The sequence below is a fragment of the Ailuropoda melanoleuca genome, chromosome X (assembly GCF_002007445.2).
Source record: "Ailuropoda melanoleuca isolate Jingjing chromosome X, ASM200744v2, whole genome shotgun sequence".
Classification (NCBI taxonomy): Eukaryota; Metazoa; Chordata; class Mammalia; order Carnivora; family Ursidae; genus Ailuropoda; species Ailuropoda melanoleuca.
The window spans coordinates 12971345-12987849 of NC_048238.1; the positions used below are offsets into that span (position 1 = coordinate 12971345).

Here is a 16505-nt window from a genome sequence, read left to right on the forward strand (position 1 = left end):
TCCAGCAGCCATCTCCAGTCCCCGCCACGAGTGACCATTGTTGCTACCTTGTTACATGTGTGTGCTACTGGACACGTCTTATGCACTTGCCAGTAAATACAAAGGTGTGCTTTCCTGCAGCCCACCACCATTTTACAGAAATGGTAGCACATTATAAGCACTGTTTTGCCCCTTGCTTGCTTCACTACACACCATATCTTGGAGATCTTTCCATATCATTATACAAAATTCTTCCTCATTCTTTCTTATATCTGCATAGCTTCTTCTGCTTTATTTATTCAGTTCCCCTTTGATGAACATTTAGGTTGTTTCTGGTATTTTGCTATGATGAGCCGTGTTGCAATGAATAACACATATAATCTCATACATGAGCAAGTGTTGCTGTAGGAAAACATCTTAAATGTGGAATTGCAGAAATAAAGACCATATAGTATTATAATTTGACAGTTATTCCAAATTGCTCTCTTTAGAGCTTAAATACCAAGGTTTGAGAACCTCTGCTTTCTGGGATAATCCTAGCGATCAGAGAGCAGGAAAGCACGAAAGAAATAATACAATTGGTTGCAACTGGGGGCTGTCGACGCCCCCCGCACTCCAGGTGAGAAGAGCATGCCTCTCAGATACAATGAACAAATTCCTGAGGGGCACACTGACAGCCATGCCAAGTAGTCCCCAGAGTGCAGGGATGTATAACCACGACCATGGGGTCATCTCTGGATGTATCGCCGTCCATCAAACTGTAAATGCTGTCTGAGAGTGTCAATGTTTTAAATGGTTAAAAGTGGTGATTCATGATTGTGCCTAAAGTAGACCTTGCGTCTCTCGTTTTCCTGGATTAGGTGGGAAGATGAGCAGACTAAAATCTCTGAGACACCCAGGGTATAAAAATCCAATTGACATTTGAGGTTGGTCCATGGTAATTGCTGAGAGTTCTACCCAAAGCCCAGGTGAGTTTTCCTATCAGGAACTCTAAAACTCTTCGTAAGCACGCTGCCTACCGTGTCAGAAAAGCAGCTTCATTGATGCATGGATTGTAATATTGAGAATTTAATATTCTCCTTAGAGTCTTGGATTATTGAAGTTGGAAGGTACACCAGAGAATGCCTGGACACAACCCCACATCTCACAAATGAGGAAGCTAAAGAAAGTGTCATGATTTGGGTTTCCACATGGTCATCAGACTTTAGAAAAATGAAAACAACTGGCTTGGAAATGACATGGGGGAGGAGAGGTTCATCAGGCCCTTCTGCTACAGGGAAGGTAAATCTATGCATGGCTATCTGGTAACACATCAGGCAGAGAACCTTCCTGTTCACTGAGCTCAGTAATGATAAACTTTGGCTTATAATACAAGAGATTACAGATAACAGCTTATCAAGACAATGACACAAAAGCAGGCATCTTGTCCCTCGAATATGGACTGAACTGTGTTCAATATTATAAAAATGAGTTATTAAGAGCACACACACACACACACCCTGCTTTCCAGAACTGAGATCAGAGAAGTCAAGCATTTTGTTCCAGGTCACTTGTCAACTATGACATCTACCCAGTATGTTTCCCAGTGTCCCTTCCCACCTTCTCTGACAGCCCAGTGCTCCTCAGTGCCTCTCAGAGGGACTGGACTAGCTCTGACTCCCCAGTGTGCTGTTTGCTAGAACAGTCTATGTTTGTCGGGTCAACTCTTGGGGAGTTTTCCAGGATATTGCTACTTAAAGTATGGTCTGTGGACTGGTAGTGTTGTCATCATCTCGTTAAAAATGCAGGCTCTTGGGACACCTGGGTGGCTCAGTGGGTTAAGCATCGGACTCTTGATTTTGGCTCAGGTCATGATCTCAGACTTGTAAGATCGAGCTCTGCATCGGGCTCCATGCTCACCACAGAGTCTGCTTGAGATTCTCAGTCTCTCTCTCTCTCCATCTACCCCTCCCCCTGCAAGTCCTCATTTGCACACACACTCTCCCTCTCTCTTAAATAAATAAATAAATAAATAATAAAATCTTTTAAAGAATTGCAAGCTCTTGGGCCCTGCCTCATACCTTCTGCATTAGAATTTTAACAGATCTCCAAGTGAATCCTATGCATATTCAATTTGTGACCACTGACAGAGGACATCATTTACCATGAAGAAATCCATAGTGGGCTTGATACTTATGCTATGCCATCTGGCGGTGTCCACACATTTTCCTCAGCCTTCTGGCTTGAGAGTTTTGGAATCTCTCCTCATATGGCATGTTTACCACCTTAGTCATTTGGACCAAACTCTGTCCATACAGAGTGGCCAAATCCCCCAGTGTCACATCCCTGCTCTCCAGGGACTGGGAATATGTCTAGGCCTTACAGGCCTAGAGTCATCTTTGAACTCATCACACAATTGGTTATTTTTCCTTTCTTGTGGTCTGCTAATAAGGCCAACTAACAGCGGCAGCTGTCTGTTGTACTCAAATCATGCCTTGCCCAGAAAGACTAATTTTACCTGATAGCAGCTAATGGGACATATCATGCTTCCCAAATTCCCATGAGAAACTTCTGTCCAAAAAAAAAAAAAAAAAAGTAGTACTAGATGGTGGCTAACTGAATATAAAAAATAAAATAAAATATTGATAAAAAAATTGTATCTGCTTATTGCTTAGTGATTTTTTTTTCAAAGAACTAAAAACTATCACCCATTAACCCACCTCAAAGAAGGTACTGGGTTTCTGATTAGATGTTATTGTTCCAATTTTATGCAAGAAGAGGTTGCTAAAAGCTCCAGTGTAACTACCCTCTCAGAAGCAGAATTGAGATTGTAGGCAAAGCCTTGTTTGTTGTCCCTTTAAAGCAGGAGGCTGTGGTTCTGTTTGGACAAATGAAAAAAGAAAATATCTCACAAGCCAAGGGTGAAAACCAGTTAGGTCCTACATGAATGTTGTGAAGAGAGCAAAGGGGCCTTGACCCCCCTTACTGGTCTGTAGCTCCAAAAGGGTCTTAAAGTTTCTGCCTTGTTGCACATTTTAAGAGAACACAGAAAACAGGTCACTACAAATTGTGCAGGTGCCTAATAATAAAAAACAGTCCCACTTAGATGCTAACTGGTTATTTATATTCAAAACTAAAATCGCTCTCTCTCAATATCCTTCACCTCTTTTTGTGTCCCCTTTGCCTTTTAATGGCTGTCAAAATTCTCCCATTCATCTAAACTCAAAACCTGCTTAAGATTCTCTCTCTGTCTCCCTCTGCCCCTCCCCTCGCTCTCCTGCTCTCTCTAAAAAATAAAAAAATAAAAATAAAATCCTGATGCCCAGGTCCTGCCCAAACAACTGAGTCAGAATCTCTGGGAGGGGAGAACCAGGCATCCCTATTCAAAGTCAATGAGCAGATGTCCTCTTACATCTCAGCTGGCCTGAATCCAACCCATTCCTCAAAGCTCAGCTCCAGGGTTCTCTCTCTGTGAAGCCTTCCTGCTCTCCTGTGCTCAAACAGCACTTTCTGCATGGGTCCTAGCTTTTATCATAAACTGCCTTGAATTATATTTACGTGTGTGAATGCTGGTCTCTCCCACTAGATCAGGGATTGACAAACATTTTCTGTAATGGGCCAGGTAGTAAAATATTTTTAGGCATTGTGAGATCTATAGTCTCTGTCAAGACTACTCAACCCTCTTGTTGTAGCATAAAATCAGCCATAGATAACATGTAAATGAATGAACGTGGCTGTGTTTTAACAAATCTGTATTTGCAAAACCTGATGGTGGGCAAGATTTGGCTTGAGAGCTGCAGGTGCTGACCCCCCAGCATAAGACTAATACAGCGCTTTAGGGGCAAGAATCGTCTCCCTACTCTAAAATGTATCTCAGGCAGTAAGAAGAAAGGCTGTGTACAAACTGCTGGATCAGAACACACTACCAGAGCAGCAAGAATACTAAAATAAAGGAAGAGTATGAATAAAGAAAAAAGATAGTATTTGCGATCACATCATGTACATATGCAATGTCACATCACCTCTGAAGCGCAGGGGCTCAAAGATCCTGAGGCTCTGCCCCTTCCCTGTAGAAAGTTAATAGAGCCGAAGTTACATAAGAGACTAAATCTGGCTGGTGAGAGCACACCACCTCTCCTAGGTCTCTTGTCTTAAGCTATAGCTTCTTCAGGTCTCATAACTCTGGGGCAAAGAACTATTTTCTGCAAAATTTACAGCCGGGAAACTGCTCAAGAGTTTGAAGGGATGTGGCATTTCCCGGGAAGCCTTTAATCAAGGAGACAGGAGCTGAAATGAGTATCCCTATGTAGGAGGATGGGGGAGACCAACATTCCAGAATATAGACAACCCACAGAGACTGGCCTATGGCTGCTTGAAGACTTATAGGGTCCCAGGCAGGCCTGTGCGGCTAAGTATCCCAATCACCCTACAGGATTGTCAGGAACATGACACCCTTGGTCTAAGGAGGGCGACCTCAGGTCAGTAGAGGGAGGAATGTGAGCCTCTAATAGGCTTCAAGGGGAGGCTTCAAGGGACCCCAGCTAGAATATTGGGGTCTCATCGAGTCCTGCCCTGGCTGTCAGTCATGGCAAGTCTGGACCCAGCTAACCCTAACTTCTAATTCCGCAGTCTCAGGAGGTAAGGGTTTGATCTGAGGGGGACAGCCCCAGGCTTCCTGAGAGTGGAGTCCCAGCGTTAGCTAGGTGTCAAGGTGATGAAATTTAGGGAGGAATGAGGGAACTACCCACACTCTAACAGAGGAGACACCACAGAGCCTCCCCCGCCCCCCTTCCCCACAACCTGGGAGGCCCAGGTTGAGGCAGAGTTGTCAGGCTGAGGGGCCCCCCTCATTTCTGCCTGCAGTGCCTCAGAAAGAGGAAGACCTTAATCTAGTGGGACTGGGGCCCCCTCCTGCAGAGCGAGGAGACCCAAGAACTAACACGAGCCAAGGTCGAGGACCTAGTGATATAATTCCCCCCAACAAAGAGGGTCACATGTCCCCAGCGCCCTGTTCGTCGTACGAGGCCGACCGCTCAGCCCAGGATCTCCTCATTTCTGTCTGGGGCTCCCAGTCGGGGAGGCCCTGGTAGAAAGGAAGCAGTGCCAGTTATGCCATGGGAGGCGTTTTGGTCCTAACTGGAGTTCAGGTGAGGAGCCTGAATACTAAAGACAGGACGTCTCCCCAAAAGAGGAAGGTGCTCAGAGCCCCGCCCCTGCTGCCAAGCCTGGCAGTCCGTAGCAATGGTAATTAGATGTGGCATACTCCGACTTTTCCTACTAGGGACTCAGGGACAGCGTGAGATTTGTGAACTCAAGTGGGTAGAGGGAGGAGTCCCCGGCTTGGATCGATATCACTGGTTTGCCGTAGACCCGCCCCTGCTGACAGCCCTCAGACTCCTAGCGGCCTTGGCCAGATGTGGCTTACTCTGACTTCCGCCTCGAAACTTCTGGAAGGTGAGGAACTTAGCCTGACAGATGCAACCTTGGGTTAGTGGAGAGGGAAATTTCAGGACTGCTCAGGTAAGGGCATTGAACGTGGACTGAAGCAACCACGCTGCCCAGCACCAAGGAAGCCCCACGAAGTTCTGCCCTAGCCACAGCACTGGGAGCCCCAGCACAATTATGTGGCTTACCTGTGTGTGGAGCGCACCACAGAGGGGAGGGCCTAGGTATTGGTAGGGTGGCCACAGTTCTGCTACAGGAAGAATCATGGGCCATAACTGGAGTCCTGGTGGGAGCCTGAGTGCTAATGAGGGGACCTTTCCCTCAAAAGGGGGGAGGGGCCAACCGCAACTAGGATCAGCAGGCATGGGTAGATGTAGTGTGTCCGTGTTTCCTGTCTAGCGCCTGAGGAAGTTAGGACTCGAGTGTGCGGCTGATAGATCCAGATCAGAAGATGGAGGAGTCCCAGGCTTTGATGTATATCAGTGGGGTCCCAAACAGTCCTGCCCCTGCTGTCAGCCCTCGGAGGCCCCATATAGCCTCAGATATACCGAGGTTCACCCTGACTTCCACCTTGGGGAACTCGGAAGGGGAGGACCTTGGTCTGAAGGGCATGAACTCTAGTAAGTGGAGGGTGGAGTTCCAGGCCTGGCAAGGTATGAAGGTAGAGATCCTGAATATGGACTGACACAACCACCCAGTGCCCTTGCCCCCCAGCTCTGGGAGGTCCCAGCAGAGCCGTGGGGCTGACCTGCTTGAAATATCCCAGGGAGAGGAGGGCCTGGTCTAAGGAAGTGGCCCCAGTTCTGCAGCTGGAGGAGACCAACGCCCTAGTGAGATTCCGAATTGAGGACCCTGAGGGCTAATGAGCAGACCTCCCCCCAAAAGAGGGGGCAGACCAGAACACTACCCATGCTCTCAGCTCCAGGAGGCTTAAGGCAGGTGTTTCTAGATGTGGTGTGACCCAACTTCCCCTCCAGTGACTCAGGGAAGGGAAGACCTTGATCTGAGCCTGGTTGACTCAGTTTAGTAGAATGAGGAGTCAGAAGTATGACCCTGAGCCAAGGTCAGAATTCTGGGTGAGGACTGAGCTGATGACCCAGTGGAGAGCTGTGGGATCCCACGGAGTCAAACACCCACCCTGTTCTCAGCCTTTGCAGGCCACAAGCAGCCTTGGCAGGATGTGGTTCACCCTGAACTTCCAACTCTGAGGTCCCATTTAAGCAAAGACCTTGGTGTAAAAGGCATGAGCTCAGGTCCACTGAAGGGGGAGTCCCAGGACTGGTCAGGTGTCAAGGTGAGGCTACTGAGGGAGGAAATGGGGACCAGTTAACCCCCCAATGGAGAGGGTTGCACCAAGCCTTACCCATGGGAAGTCCAGGGCAGAGCTGACAGATTCAGATGCCCCCTGACTTTATTTCACAGGTCTCAGTAAGTGAGGGCCTTGGTTTAAGGACTGGTTGCTCCAGTTTAGCAGAGAGAGGAGTGCCAGGCCCTGTTGGGAGTGAAGGTAAAAATCCTGTGTGAGCAATGAGAGAAACACTCCAAACAGAGGAGGCTGCAGAAAGGCTTCCCTGTGGTGTCAGCCTGGAAAGCCATTGGCAAAGCTGTTAGGATGAGATGACTCATTTCTTAGGGGTCAGGGGAGCTGCGTCAGAGAGGAACAGAGAAGGAGGGTCTTGGTCCCAGCCAGGGCTGGCAGGCTACAGCCTAAGGCACGCTCTGACTTCCTCCACCAGGTCCTCAGGAGACAGACTGCTTGAGAGAACAGAAGCCCTACGGGGTCCTACAGCAGTGCCCTCAAGGACGCCTACAGTGGGGCATTTTTAAAGCCACAATGACATCTCCCTGCTGAAGGGACTCACACCTTTTTATCCTCCTCCTCCAGGTGCCTGCATCAGGTGCCTCCTGTCACACTCCTGCCTGCTGGTCCTAACCACGGTCATGCCTCAAGGTCAGAAGAGTAAGCGCTGTGCGCGTGAGAAACGCCGCCACGCCCGAGGTGAAAGCCAGGGTCCCGGGGGAGCTCAGGCCACCGCAGCAGAGAAAGAAGAGTCTTCCTCTTCTTCCTTGCCTGTTTGTGAGGGTGCGCCCCTCAGCTCCCCTGCAACAGGCCCTCTCCAAAAGTCTCAGAGGGCCCGAACCACCAGCAGTCCTGATGCAACCATTTCAAGCTCAAGTTCTGATGAAGGTGCCAAGAGCCAAAGGGGGGAAAGTCCAAGTTCCTCCCAGGCCCCACCTTCCCGAGAGCTCTCACAAAGATCCTCTGGCCAGGAAGGCAGGCACGTTGGTGCATTTTCTGCTGTACAAGTATAAAATGAAGGAGCCCATTACAGAGGCAGAAATGCTGAAGGTTATCAACAAAAAGTACACGGAGCAATTCCCCGAGATCCTCAAGAGAACCACTGAGCGCTTGGAGCTAGTCTTTGGCCTTGAGCTGAAGGAAGTTGACCCCAGCAGTCACTCTTACGAATTTGTTAGCAAAGTGGGCCTTCCCACCAAAGGGCGTCTGAGTGATGGCGTGGGTTTTCCCAAAAATGGGCTCCTGATGCCTCTCTTGGGTGTGATCTTCATGAATGACAACCGTGCCACTGAGGAGAAGATGTGGGAATTTCTGAATGTGTTGGGGGGTCTATGCTGGGAGGAGGCACCTCATCTTTGGGGAGCCCAGGAAGCTCATCACCCAAGATTTGGTGCAGGAGAAGTACCTGGAGTACCGCCAGGTGCCCGACAGTGATCCCCCTCGCTATGAGTTCCTGTGGGGTCCCAGAGCCCACGCTGAAACCAGCAAGATGAAAGTCCTGGAGTTCTTGGCTAAAGTCAGTGATACGGTCCCCACTGCCTTCCTGGGCCGGTATGAAGAGGCTTTGAGAGATGAGGAAGAGCGAGCCCAAGCCAGAGATGAAACCAAGGCTGCCCCTGGTGCCCCGGCCAGCGACTGCTCCTAGGCCACGTCCAGCAGCCCCCTCAGCCCTAGCAAAGTCGAAGACAGGGTCTTCACCTTGCAGGTGGAAAGGGCTATCAACCTCCTAACGTAGTGGGGAGTCAGGTGGAGCTGGAGAGAGCAGAATGTATCTCTTCTCTGTGTTCTTGTTATTCATAAATAATGTATGGATTTACCTCTTTTTTTCTTATCTTTCCAATGTGTTCTTTTTAAAAAAGTTTATTTAAATTCAGAATCTAAGTTTATGAATACCATGGCTCATATATTTATTGCTGGTTATCAAGTTTGAGAGTAATGGTTTTGTATTTTGTAAAACAAATTGAAAATCCTTGCATCTTTTATTGTGATCAGTACAAGAAAAACATTGCACCGGAATAGGGATTTTCATTAAAATGTAAGAGAACCCCACAGTGAAAATGTTGAGATAACAAGATAGTGAAAAAAAAGTAAAAAGTGGTTAATTCTTGGTTTTTCTTATTTCTTTTGCTCTTTCTTTTGGTAGAATTAAAAGATACATACCTGGATTTCCTTAGCTTTTCAAGAATGTGGGAGAAAATAAATTGTCACGAACTAGAATTCTTGTTCACTGTCTCTTTAGTTCGCCAAACACGAATGGAGCGAGCATCTGCTCTTTGGAAGGCTTCATGTTAATTCCCGGATGTAAACACAAAGAAAACCCAGCGCTGCCAACAACATTTTAGAGCCCAAGAGAAGCTCTCAGATAAGGAACACAGCGAGAGACGCTCCTCCTGACGGACAGAGAACAGAAGGCAGAAGACGGAGGAGACTCTACCCAGAAGCAGTCCCGGGTCAGACTCCTGAGACAAGGCGGGCTGGGAGCCCAGCAAGCTGCCAGTCCCTCTGTGGGAGGGACTTGTGAGTTCGGCTGCACCAAGGGTTGGCTGAAGCTGTTGAAAGGGTGAGCAGGGACCAGAGCCCCAGATGGTGGGTCCCACAGTGGAAAGACTATGCCTGCAATGGAAAACTGCTCTTAACAGCTCCTTAGGGATGTGGTAAACCAGAGAGAAGTCCCCAGACACCTGGGGCAGGGGTGGAGGGACTCCTGGGCTCTGTTTCCGGGCAGGTGAACACAGTGTACTCACTAGATGTTTTGTGCACTCAGCGTCCAGAGAGTTTCTGAGAATAGGGTGAGAGTCAGCAACCACTTTGCCCTGGCCTGGGGTGGGTCGGGGGATTGACCGCTCCATTAAAAAGAAACCTAAATTGGGCATTCTTCTGTGTAATATGGCAAACTCTAAATGATGTCTAGATTTTTGGTGGTGGTGAAATGAGTAAAAACCGAGACAGGTTACACGCAAGGGCAGCTGAGAGGGAGGCAATGCCTGTAGTAGTGCGTTACCTGTACTAGCTTCACGGAGTATCCGTCTGGGAAATCTCCCACACACCCACATCAAATGACTTCGCATCTTATGGGGAAATATTATTTAGTTTTAAGCAGCATTTTGGCTGATTTGGGTTTGTTTGGTTTTCTCCCTAAAACACTGCATATTCTCTGACCTCCTCCACGATTAAAATAAATAAATAAATCCCAGTGTGGTATATGGTATCGTCTGGGTCAAAATAATCATGGTAATAATTGCTATTCAAACATATGTCAATACTTGTCGGGCTCTGTGCTGGATTTGCAACATGTGCTCCACACACCCATTGGTCTTGGGAGACAGGGCTGATCAAACCTGCTCCACAGATGGAGAACCTGAGGCTCGGAGGGTTTGCTAATGTGAGTGAGCTCACACTGCTGGTAAGTTGCAGGGCCAGGGCTGGACCCATGGGCTGAATTTATCTAGAGCCCACACTACCCTGTGCCTCTCAGCCAGAGGCAGATTTTGTGCCATAGTTCACATTTCATTTCATGACCCCAAGATCTATGTCAGGTGATAAAAAGAGGGCTCTGTGCACAAACTACTGGTTTGGAACACATAGCTAGAGCAATAAAGACTCAAAATAACCACGTGGTGTGAATAAAGAAAAAGAAAATAGTTGGGGACCATATGATCATCTACATATGCAGGGTCAGATCACCTTGAAAGACAGGGGCTCCCCAAACCATGCAGCTCCACCCCTGCCTTAGAGAAAGTCAATGTATTAGAACCAAAGTTACAGAAGAGGCTAAGTCCAGTTGGTGAAGAGAAGGAATCAATCGGCTGGCTTTTTCTCTGACAGCCAACACCTGTCCTGGGCATGCTGCCTTGACCTACAGCTTCCCAGTCTCCCATCACTCCGGCCACACTGATTCTATCTGCAAGGTTTGCAGTAGGGAAGTTGCTCAAGTGTTTGCAGGCATGTAGCATTTCCTACGAAGCCTTCAATCTAGGAACAGGAGCCAAGATGTGGAACCCTATGTCAGAGGATGGGGAGCTCAACACCCCACAATATAGGTGGTCTCACAGAGACTAACCTGCACCTGCCCTCAGACCTTTAGTGCCCCAGGCGGGGCTGGCCATCCACTCATCCTTCAGGGTTGTCTGGAACATGAGAGCCTTGGTCTCAGGAGAGCAGCCTCAGCTCAGTAGAGGGAGAATTGCGAGCCACTGACAGACATCAAGGGGGGGACCTAGAATGAGGAATGAGGAAAGGACTCAAGCAGCACAGTGGGGTTCCATGGAGTCCTGCCCCGGCAGTCAGCTCTTGAGGGTCTGGAACAGTTGTGGCTGGATTCGGCTCACCCTGTCTTCTGACTCAGTAGTTCCACGAAGGTGAGAATCTTCGTCTGAGGGAAGCAGCCCCAGGTCAGCTGAAGGTGGCATCCCAAGAATGAGCCTGACACCACGATGCTTGGTGTCAAGGTGAGGACAGTGAAGGAGGGAGGGAAACACCCACCTGAAAACACAGGAGGCCCCACAAATCTCCCCTGCTCCTGCCCCAGCTGTTAACCCTGGGAAGTCTAGAGAAGAGCTGTTAGATCAGGAAGCCCCCTCATTTCTGCCTGTAGGGCAGCAGGAAGAGAAGGCCTGTGGTCTAGTGGGGGTGGCCCCAGTTCTGCGGACATGGAGACCCGACCCAGGAACTAACAGGAAACCAGGTTAGGACTCAGTGATATGAGGGGACTCCCACTAGCAGAGAGATTCCCACAGGGCCCTGCATGTTCTTATCCTTGGATTGCTGAGGGCAGAGCACTTAGCCCAGGAGCCCTTCAGTTTTGCATGGAGCCACAGGGATGGGAGGGCCTTGGTGTAATGGGTGGCCCTAGTGTCAAAGAGGGAGGAGTTTTTGCCCTAACTGGTGTCCAGGTGAGGACCCTGAGTACTAATGAGAGGAACTCTCCCCAAACCAGGGGACTTCTCAGGGCCCCACCCCTGTTCTTGGCCTTGGGAGGCCTGAGGCAGGGGTAAGCAGATGTGTTATACCCCATGTTCTAGGCATTCAGAGAGGTGAGGACTTGAGTGTGAGGCTAATAGACCCAGATCAGTAGACAGAGGAGTCCCAGGCTATGATGCATCTCAGTGGGGTCCCAAACAGTCCTGTGCCTGCTGTCAGCGCTCGGAGGTGCCATCCAGCCTTGGCTGGATGCAGCTCACCCTGACTTTCTCCTCGGGGAATCCAGAAAGTGAGGGCATTGGTCTGAGGGGTACAGACTCCAAAAAGAGGATGTGGTTCCAGGACTAGTCAAGTTTCCAGACTGGGGACCCTGAATGTGGACTAAAGAGCTCACTCTGCCCATAACCAAGGGAGCTGCCCAGTGCCCCCCGATGCCTACTCCTGGGTCCTAACTGGAATCCAAGTGAGGAACCCAAGTGCTAACCAGGGGACCTCTCTCTAAAAGGGGAGGCCATCCAGAGCCCCGCCCCTGTTGGCAGTACTGGGAGCCCCACGCAGGGGTAGGCACATGTGATATACCCCAAGCTCTCCCTCTAGGGAGGCAGGGAAATAAGGGTTTTGTTCAGAGGCTGGTGGACTCATATCAGTAGAGGGACTCCCAATGAGCCCAGGCCAGAGAAGGTCCTCACTGAGCTGTTAGCCTCAGGTGCCCCCTGGCAGGGATGGTGGGCTGAGGGGTCCCTTCTCCTCCTCTTAGGGATTCCAGGAAGGTGAGGGTTAAGTTTTAGGTGTCCACTTCAGTACAGCAGAAGGGAGGGGCCCAGGCCCTGCCAACAGTTGATATGATGGTGCTGACTGTAAACTGAGGGGCCTCCACCCCAGCAGGGTGGATCCCCACTACCAGCCCCTGCTGTCACTCCAGGCAGCCCCAGGCAAAGCTGGCAGGCTGCAGCCTAAGGCACATTCTAACTTCCTCAGGGGTCCTCAAGGGACAGGCTGACCAGGGGAACAGGAGCCCTGTGGATTCCAAGAGCAGTGCCCTGGCAACGGGGCTCACAGCCTCTCATCCTTCTCCTCTAGGAGCCACACCACGTGCCCTCTTGCCACAATTCCTTCTGCTGTCCTTAGCCACAGTCATCATGTCTCCAGCACAGAAGAATAAGCTCTATGCCTGTGAGAAAAGCTGCCAGGCCTGAGATGAGTCCTAGTCTTGGGGATGTACATGTCACTAGGGCAGTGGAAGAAGAGTCTCCGCCCGCCTTCTCTCCTGTTGGCCATATTCCCCAGAGCAAGGGTGATGGCAGGTCACACAGCGCTCTCCAGGAGCCTCGGAGAGCGCCAAACACCACCCCTGCTTTCTGTGGGTGTTTTATGCACAGAATCTTAAGAAGGTGCTAAGCGTATTGATGAGAAAAACACAAGTCCCTGCCAGGCTCATGTGAATAACTTTATATCATTGTTCACTAGAGTGGAGTCCCCTTAGGTCAGCTATATGGAGCCAAGGAAAGCAGACACACTATGAAATGGCTTTTCCTTTCCAAATTAACCCAATATGCACCCAAAAAAGTGGCAAAGCTAAGTGCGTTGGTCTACATACCCACAAATACTCAAGAATGGGCAAAATGAAAACTGAGAAACAAGCCTGGGAGGAGAACAGGAGAGGAAGAGTTCGCTTCAAACTAAGCTCTGAGAAGAACTCATAGAAGGGCAAAGCTATGCGCAAGCACTCTGAAGGATGGGCAGATGTGTGATGAGGTGGGGAGGAGTGAGAAGGACCTCTAGGGCAGAAGGGGGTCTCCCTCCACACTTTGCCATTGGACACTGTCATTCAATTCTCTGTGCATTTATTGGGGAGCCAGTGGGCTCCAAAAGGATGGCTCCCTGCACAGACAATAGATAGGTGAACAGGATAGTTCCCCTCTTTTGTGGGTCAACAGGCTAGGGATAAAAGATCTTAGTATTCTTTGACATTTAGATTTTCTAAGGAATTAGAACCCTCAGTCACAACACTAGCAGGGAAAAAAACAGAGCTTGACAAAATCAGGTGTCTTTCTTTTCTGGGTTAAAGTTAATTTTGTTTCTTTTACCATGAGTCAGAAATTTTAGGACATCAATGCATTGAGATTATCCAGAGGGACTTTGATACCCCTTTACTTTTTTTTTTTTTAACTCTGAAATCTATATTGCATTCAGAAAAGCCTATAAAATATGCATGTAGAGTCTAAAGAATAATTACATGAACACTGTGTGCCCCCATGTAGATTAAGACACAACATCGTCAATATATCAGTAACCCCCAGTGGTCCTTCCCTAGTGATATACCCCTTCCTACCTGCTGTGGACTGAATCACTGTGCCCCCTCCCCCAATATGTTGAAGCCCCAGTGGCATGGTATTTGGAAGTGGGGCCTTTGGAGAGGTAATTAGGTCATGAGGGTGGAACCCTCATGATGGGATTAGTGTCCTTATCAGGGGAGAGCTAGCCCTCCACCTACCCCTTGTGAGGACAAACAAGAAGACAGCCTTCAACAAGCCACAAGAGAGCCCTCACCAAGACCTGAATCTAATAGCACCTTGATCTTGGACCTCTCAGCCTTTTGAACTGTGAGAAATAAATGTTTGCTGTTAGAGTAACCCAGTCTATGGTAATTTGTTCTAGCAGCCTGAACTAAAACACTACCCCAGAGGTAACCACTATTCTGAATTTTGTGCTGTTTTCTTTTCTTTTTCCCCCACTTTGAATATACCTTTAAACAATCTAATCCTTTGTCCAGTTTTACCTGCTTTTGAACTTTATATAAATGGAACTGGGGCACCTGGGAGGCTCAGTTGTTTAATTGTCTGCCTTCAGCTCAGGTCATGATCTCAGGGTCCTGGGATCGAGCCTTGCGTCAGTGCTCTCTGCTCAGCGGGGAGTCTGCTTCTCCCTCTCCCTCTGTCTGCTGCCGGCCTACTTGTGCTCTCTCTCTGTCAAATTAGTAAGTAAATAAAATCTTGAAATAATAAATAAATAAATAAATAAATAAATAAATGGAACTACACTGTAGGTAATCATCTGTGACTTACTTTTTTTGTTTTCTATTATATTTGTGACATTCACCCATGTTGAAACATGTGGTTCTAGTTTGCACATTCTCATTGCTGTGCAACATTTGTGTTGTGCCAGTCTTAGCAATGCTATGGTTGGACCAGCCTTTGTGGTTCTTATTATGATTGTAAGGTGCTCTTCAGCAATAACCATCAGGGAATTTTGAAAAATGAAGGTTTATTGTTTACAGGACCTGGAAACTACACAGCACACCTGGGGCTACACGATGGGTTTGCAGCTAGAGAGAGAGAGAGCCAGCTAACTTGGGATTCTGCTTTTATTTGGGTCAAGGATGGGGGCCTAGGGTTTCTGCAAGTTCACTTTTTATTGGTAAATTTAAAACATAAGAGCAGGAATTCAAAGCATAGGGAGAGAAAGAAAAATAGTGGCCCACATGTTCAGTTATGGAAATCAACCAAGATCTCTAAAACAAAGAAGTCTGGGGGATAGGGAGTGGCATGGCTCTTTATCTAGTCTAGTGTGGCTGGCAATGTATTTATTTGAGATAGCCCTTTTTTTGATTTTTTTTTTTTTATTCAACAGAGATAGAGACAGCCAGCGAGAGAGGGAACACAAGCAGGGGGAGTGGGAGAGGAAGAAGCAGGCTCATAGCAGAGGAGCCTGATGTGGGGCTGGATCCCAGAGCGCCGGGATAACGCCCTGAGCTGAAGGCAGACGCTCAACCGCTGTGTCACCCAGGCGCCCCGAGATAGCCCTCTTTGAAGCAGATCCTCAGCAATCAAAACTTAAATCAGTCATTTGTATTTACAAAAAGAAAAGCCAACTGTCAGAGCTTACAATACACATTCCAATGTATAAATATGCCTCAATGTATTTATCCACTTTACTTTGGTTAATATTTGAGTTGTCTAATGCTACTATGAAAACTTTTGTAGTTATCTCCTGGTTCACTTATACAAAAGGCTTCCTAAGTTTCATATTACTGGGTCATAGGACGTGCACATGTTCAAGTTTACTAGGTAGGTGATGTCTAACTCTTTCCAAAGTGGTGATTCTAATTTTCACCACAATGGCAGAGAATATGTTGATCTATATCTTTCACCAACATTTGGTACTTTTTTACTTTTAAATTTTTGTCCATTTGATGTGCAGCGATGTCTTATTGGGGTTTTAGTTTGCATTTCCCTGTTTACTATTGAGGTTGATGGCCTCTCCATGTGTTTATTGCTCTTTGGATATCCTCTTCTGAGATGTCTATTTAAATTCTGTACTTATTTTTCTGTTAGATTGTTTCCTTATTGGTTTTTATATGAGTTCTTTATATAATCCTCGCGTAGTTAACGTGTTTTGTAAATATCTTACACTACCTGTTTTTTCATAATTTTTATGGTGAATTTTAAAGATGTCTTTAATTTCAAGGATTTCTTTCAAATTTATCAATGCCTCCCTTAAAATTTTGTAGTTTTTATTTCTTGTGTAAGAAATCCTGCCCTACTTTAAGATGATAAAATATTCGGGGCTCCTGGGTGGCTCAGTTGGTTAAGCATTCAACTCTTGATTTTGGTTCAGGTCATGATCTCAGGGTTGTGAGATGGAGCCCTGCATTGGGCTCCACACTGAGTGTGGAGCCTGCCTGAGGTTCTCACCCTTCCTCAAAAAAAAAAAAAAAAAAAAGATAAACTAGTCTCTTGTATTTTCTTCTAAAACTTCGTTATTTTGCTTTTCATATTATTTCTTTAACTCAACTGGCATGAATCTTTGGGTAAGTTGTGAGAAATGTATGACATTTCTTTTTTATCCATATTCAATGCCCATTACTGAAAAATGCATCCTC

The 16505-nt window shown here is 47.7% G+C and overlaps 2 protein-coding genes across 2 annotated transcripts in view; both read left to right on the plus strand.

The window, feature by feature from the left end:
- GRPR (gastrin releasing peptide receptor) overlaps window positions 1-7432 on the plus strand; it is a 46822-nt gene extending 39390 nt beyond the window's left edge. The window contains exon 4 of the mRNA XM_034649637.1: window positions 7289-7432. Coding sequence (XP_034505528.1) covers window positions 7289-7367 — 79 coding nt within the window. The 3' untranslated portion in view covers window positions 7368-7432. The remainder of the gene's footprint in view (window positions 1-7288) is intronic.
- A 78-nt stretch (window positions 7433-7510) lies between these two features.
- Window positions 7511-8497, plus strand: MAGEB17 (MAGE family member B17). The gene is given in 2 exon segments (XM_019800609.2): window positions 7511-8026; window positions 8028-8497. Coding segments are annotated over 2 exon segments (789 nt in total). The 5' UTR covers window positions 7511-7558; the 3' UTR covers window positions 8349-8497.
- Window positions 8498-16505: the final 8008 nt, after the last annotated feature.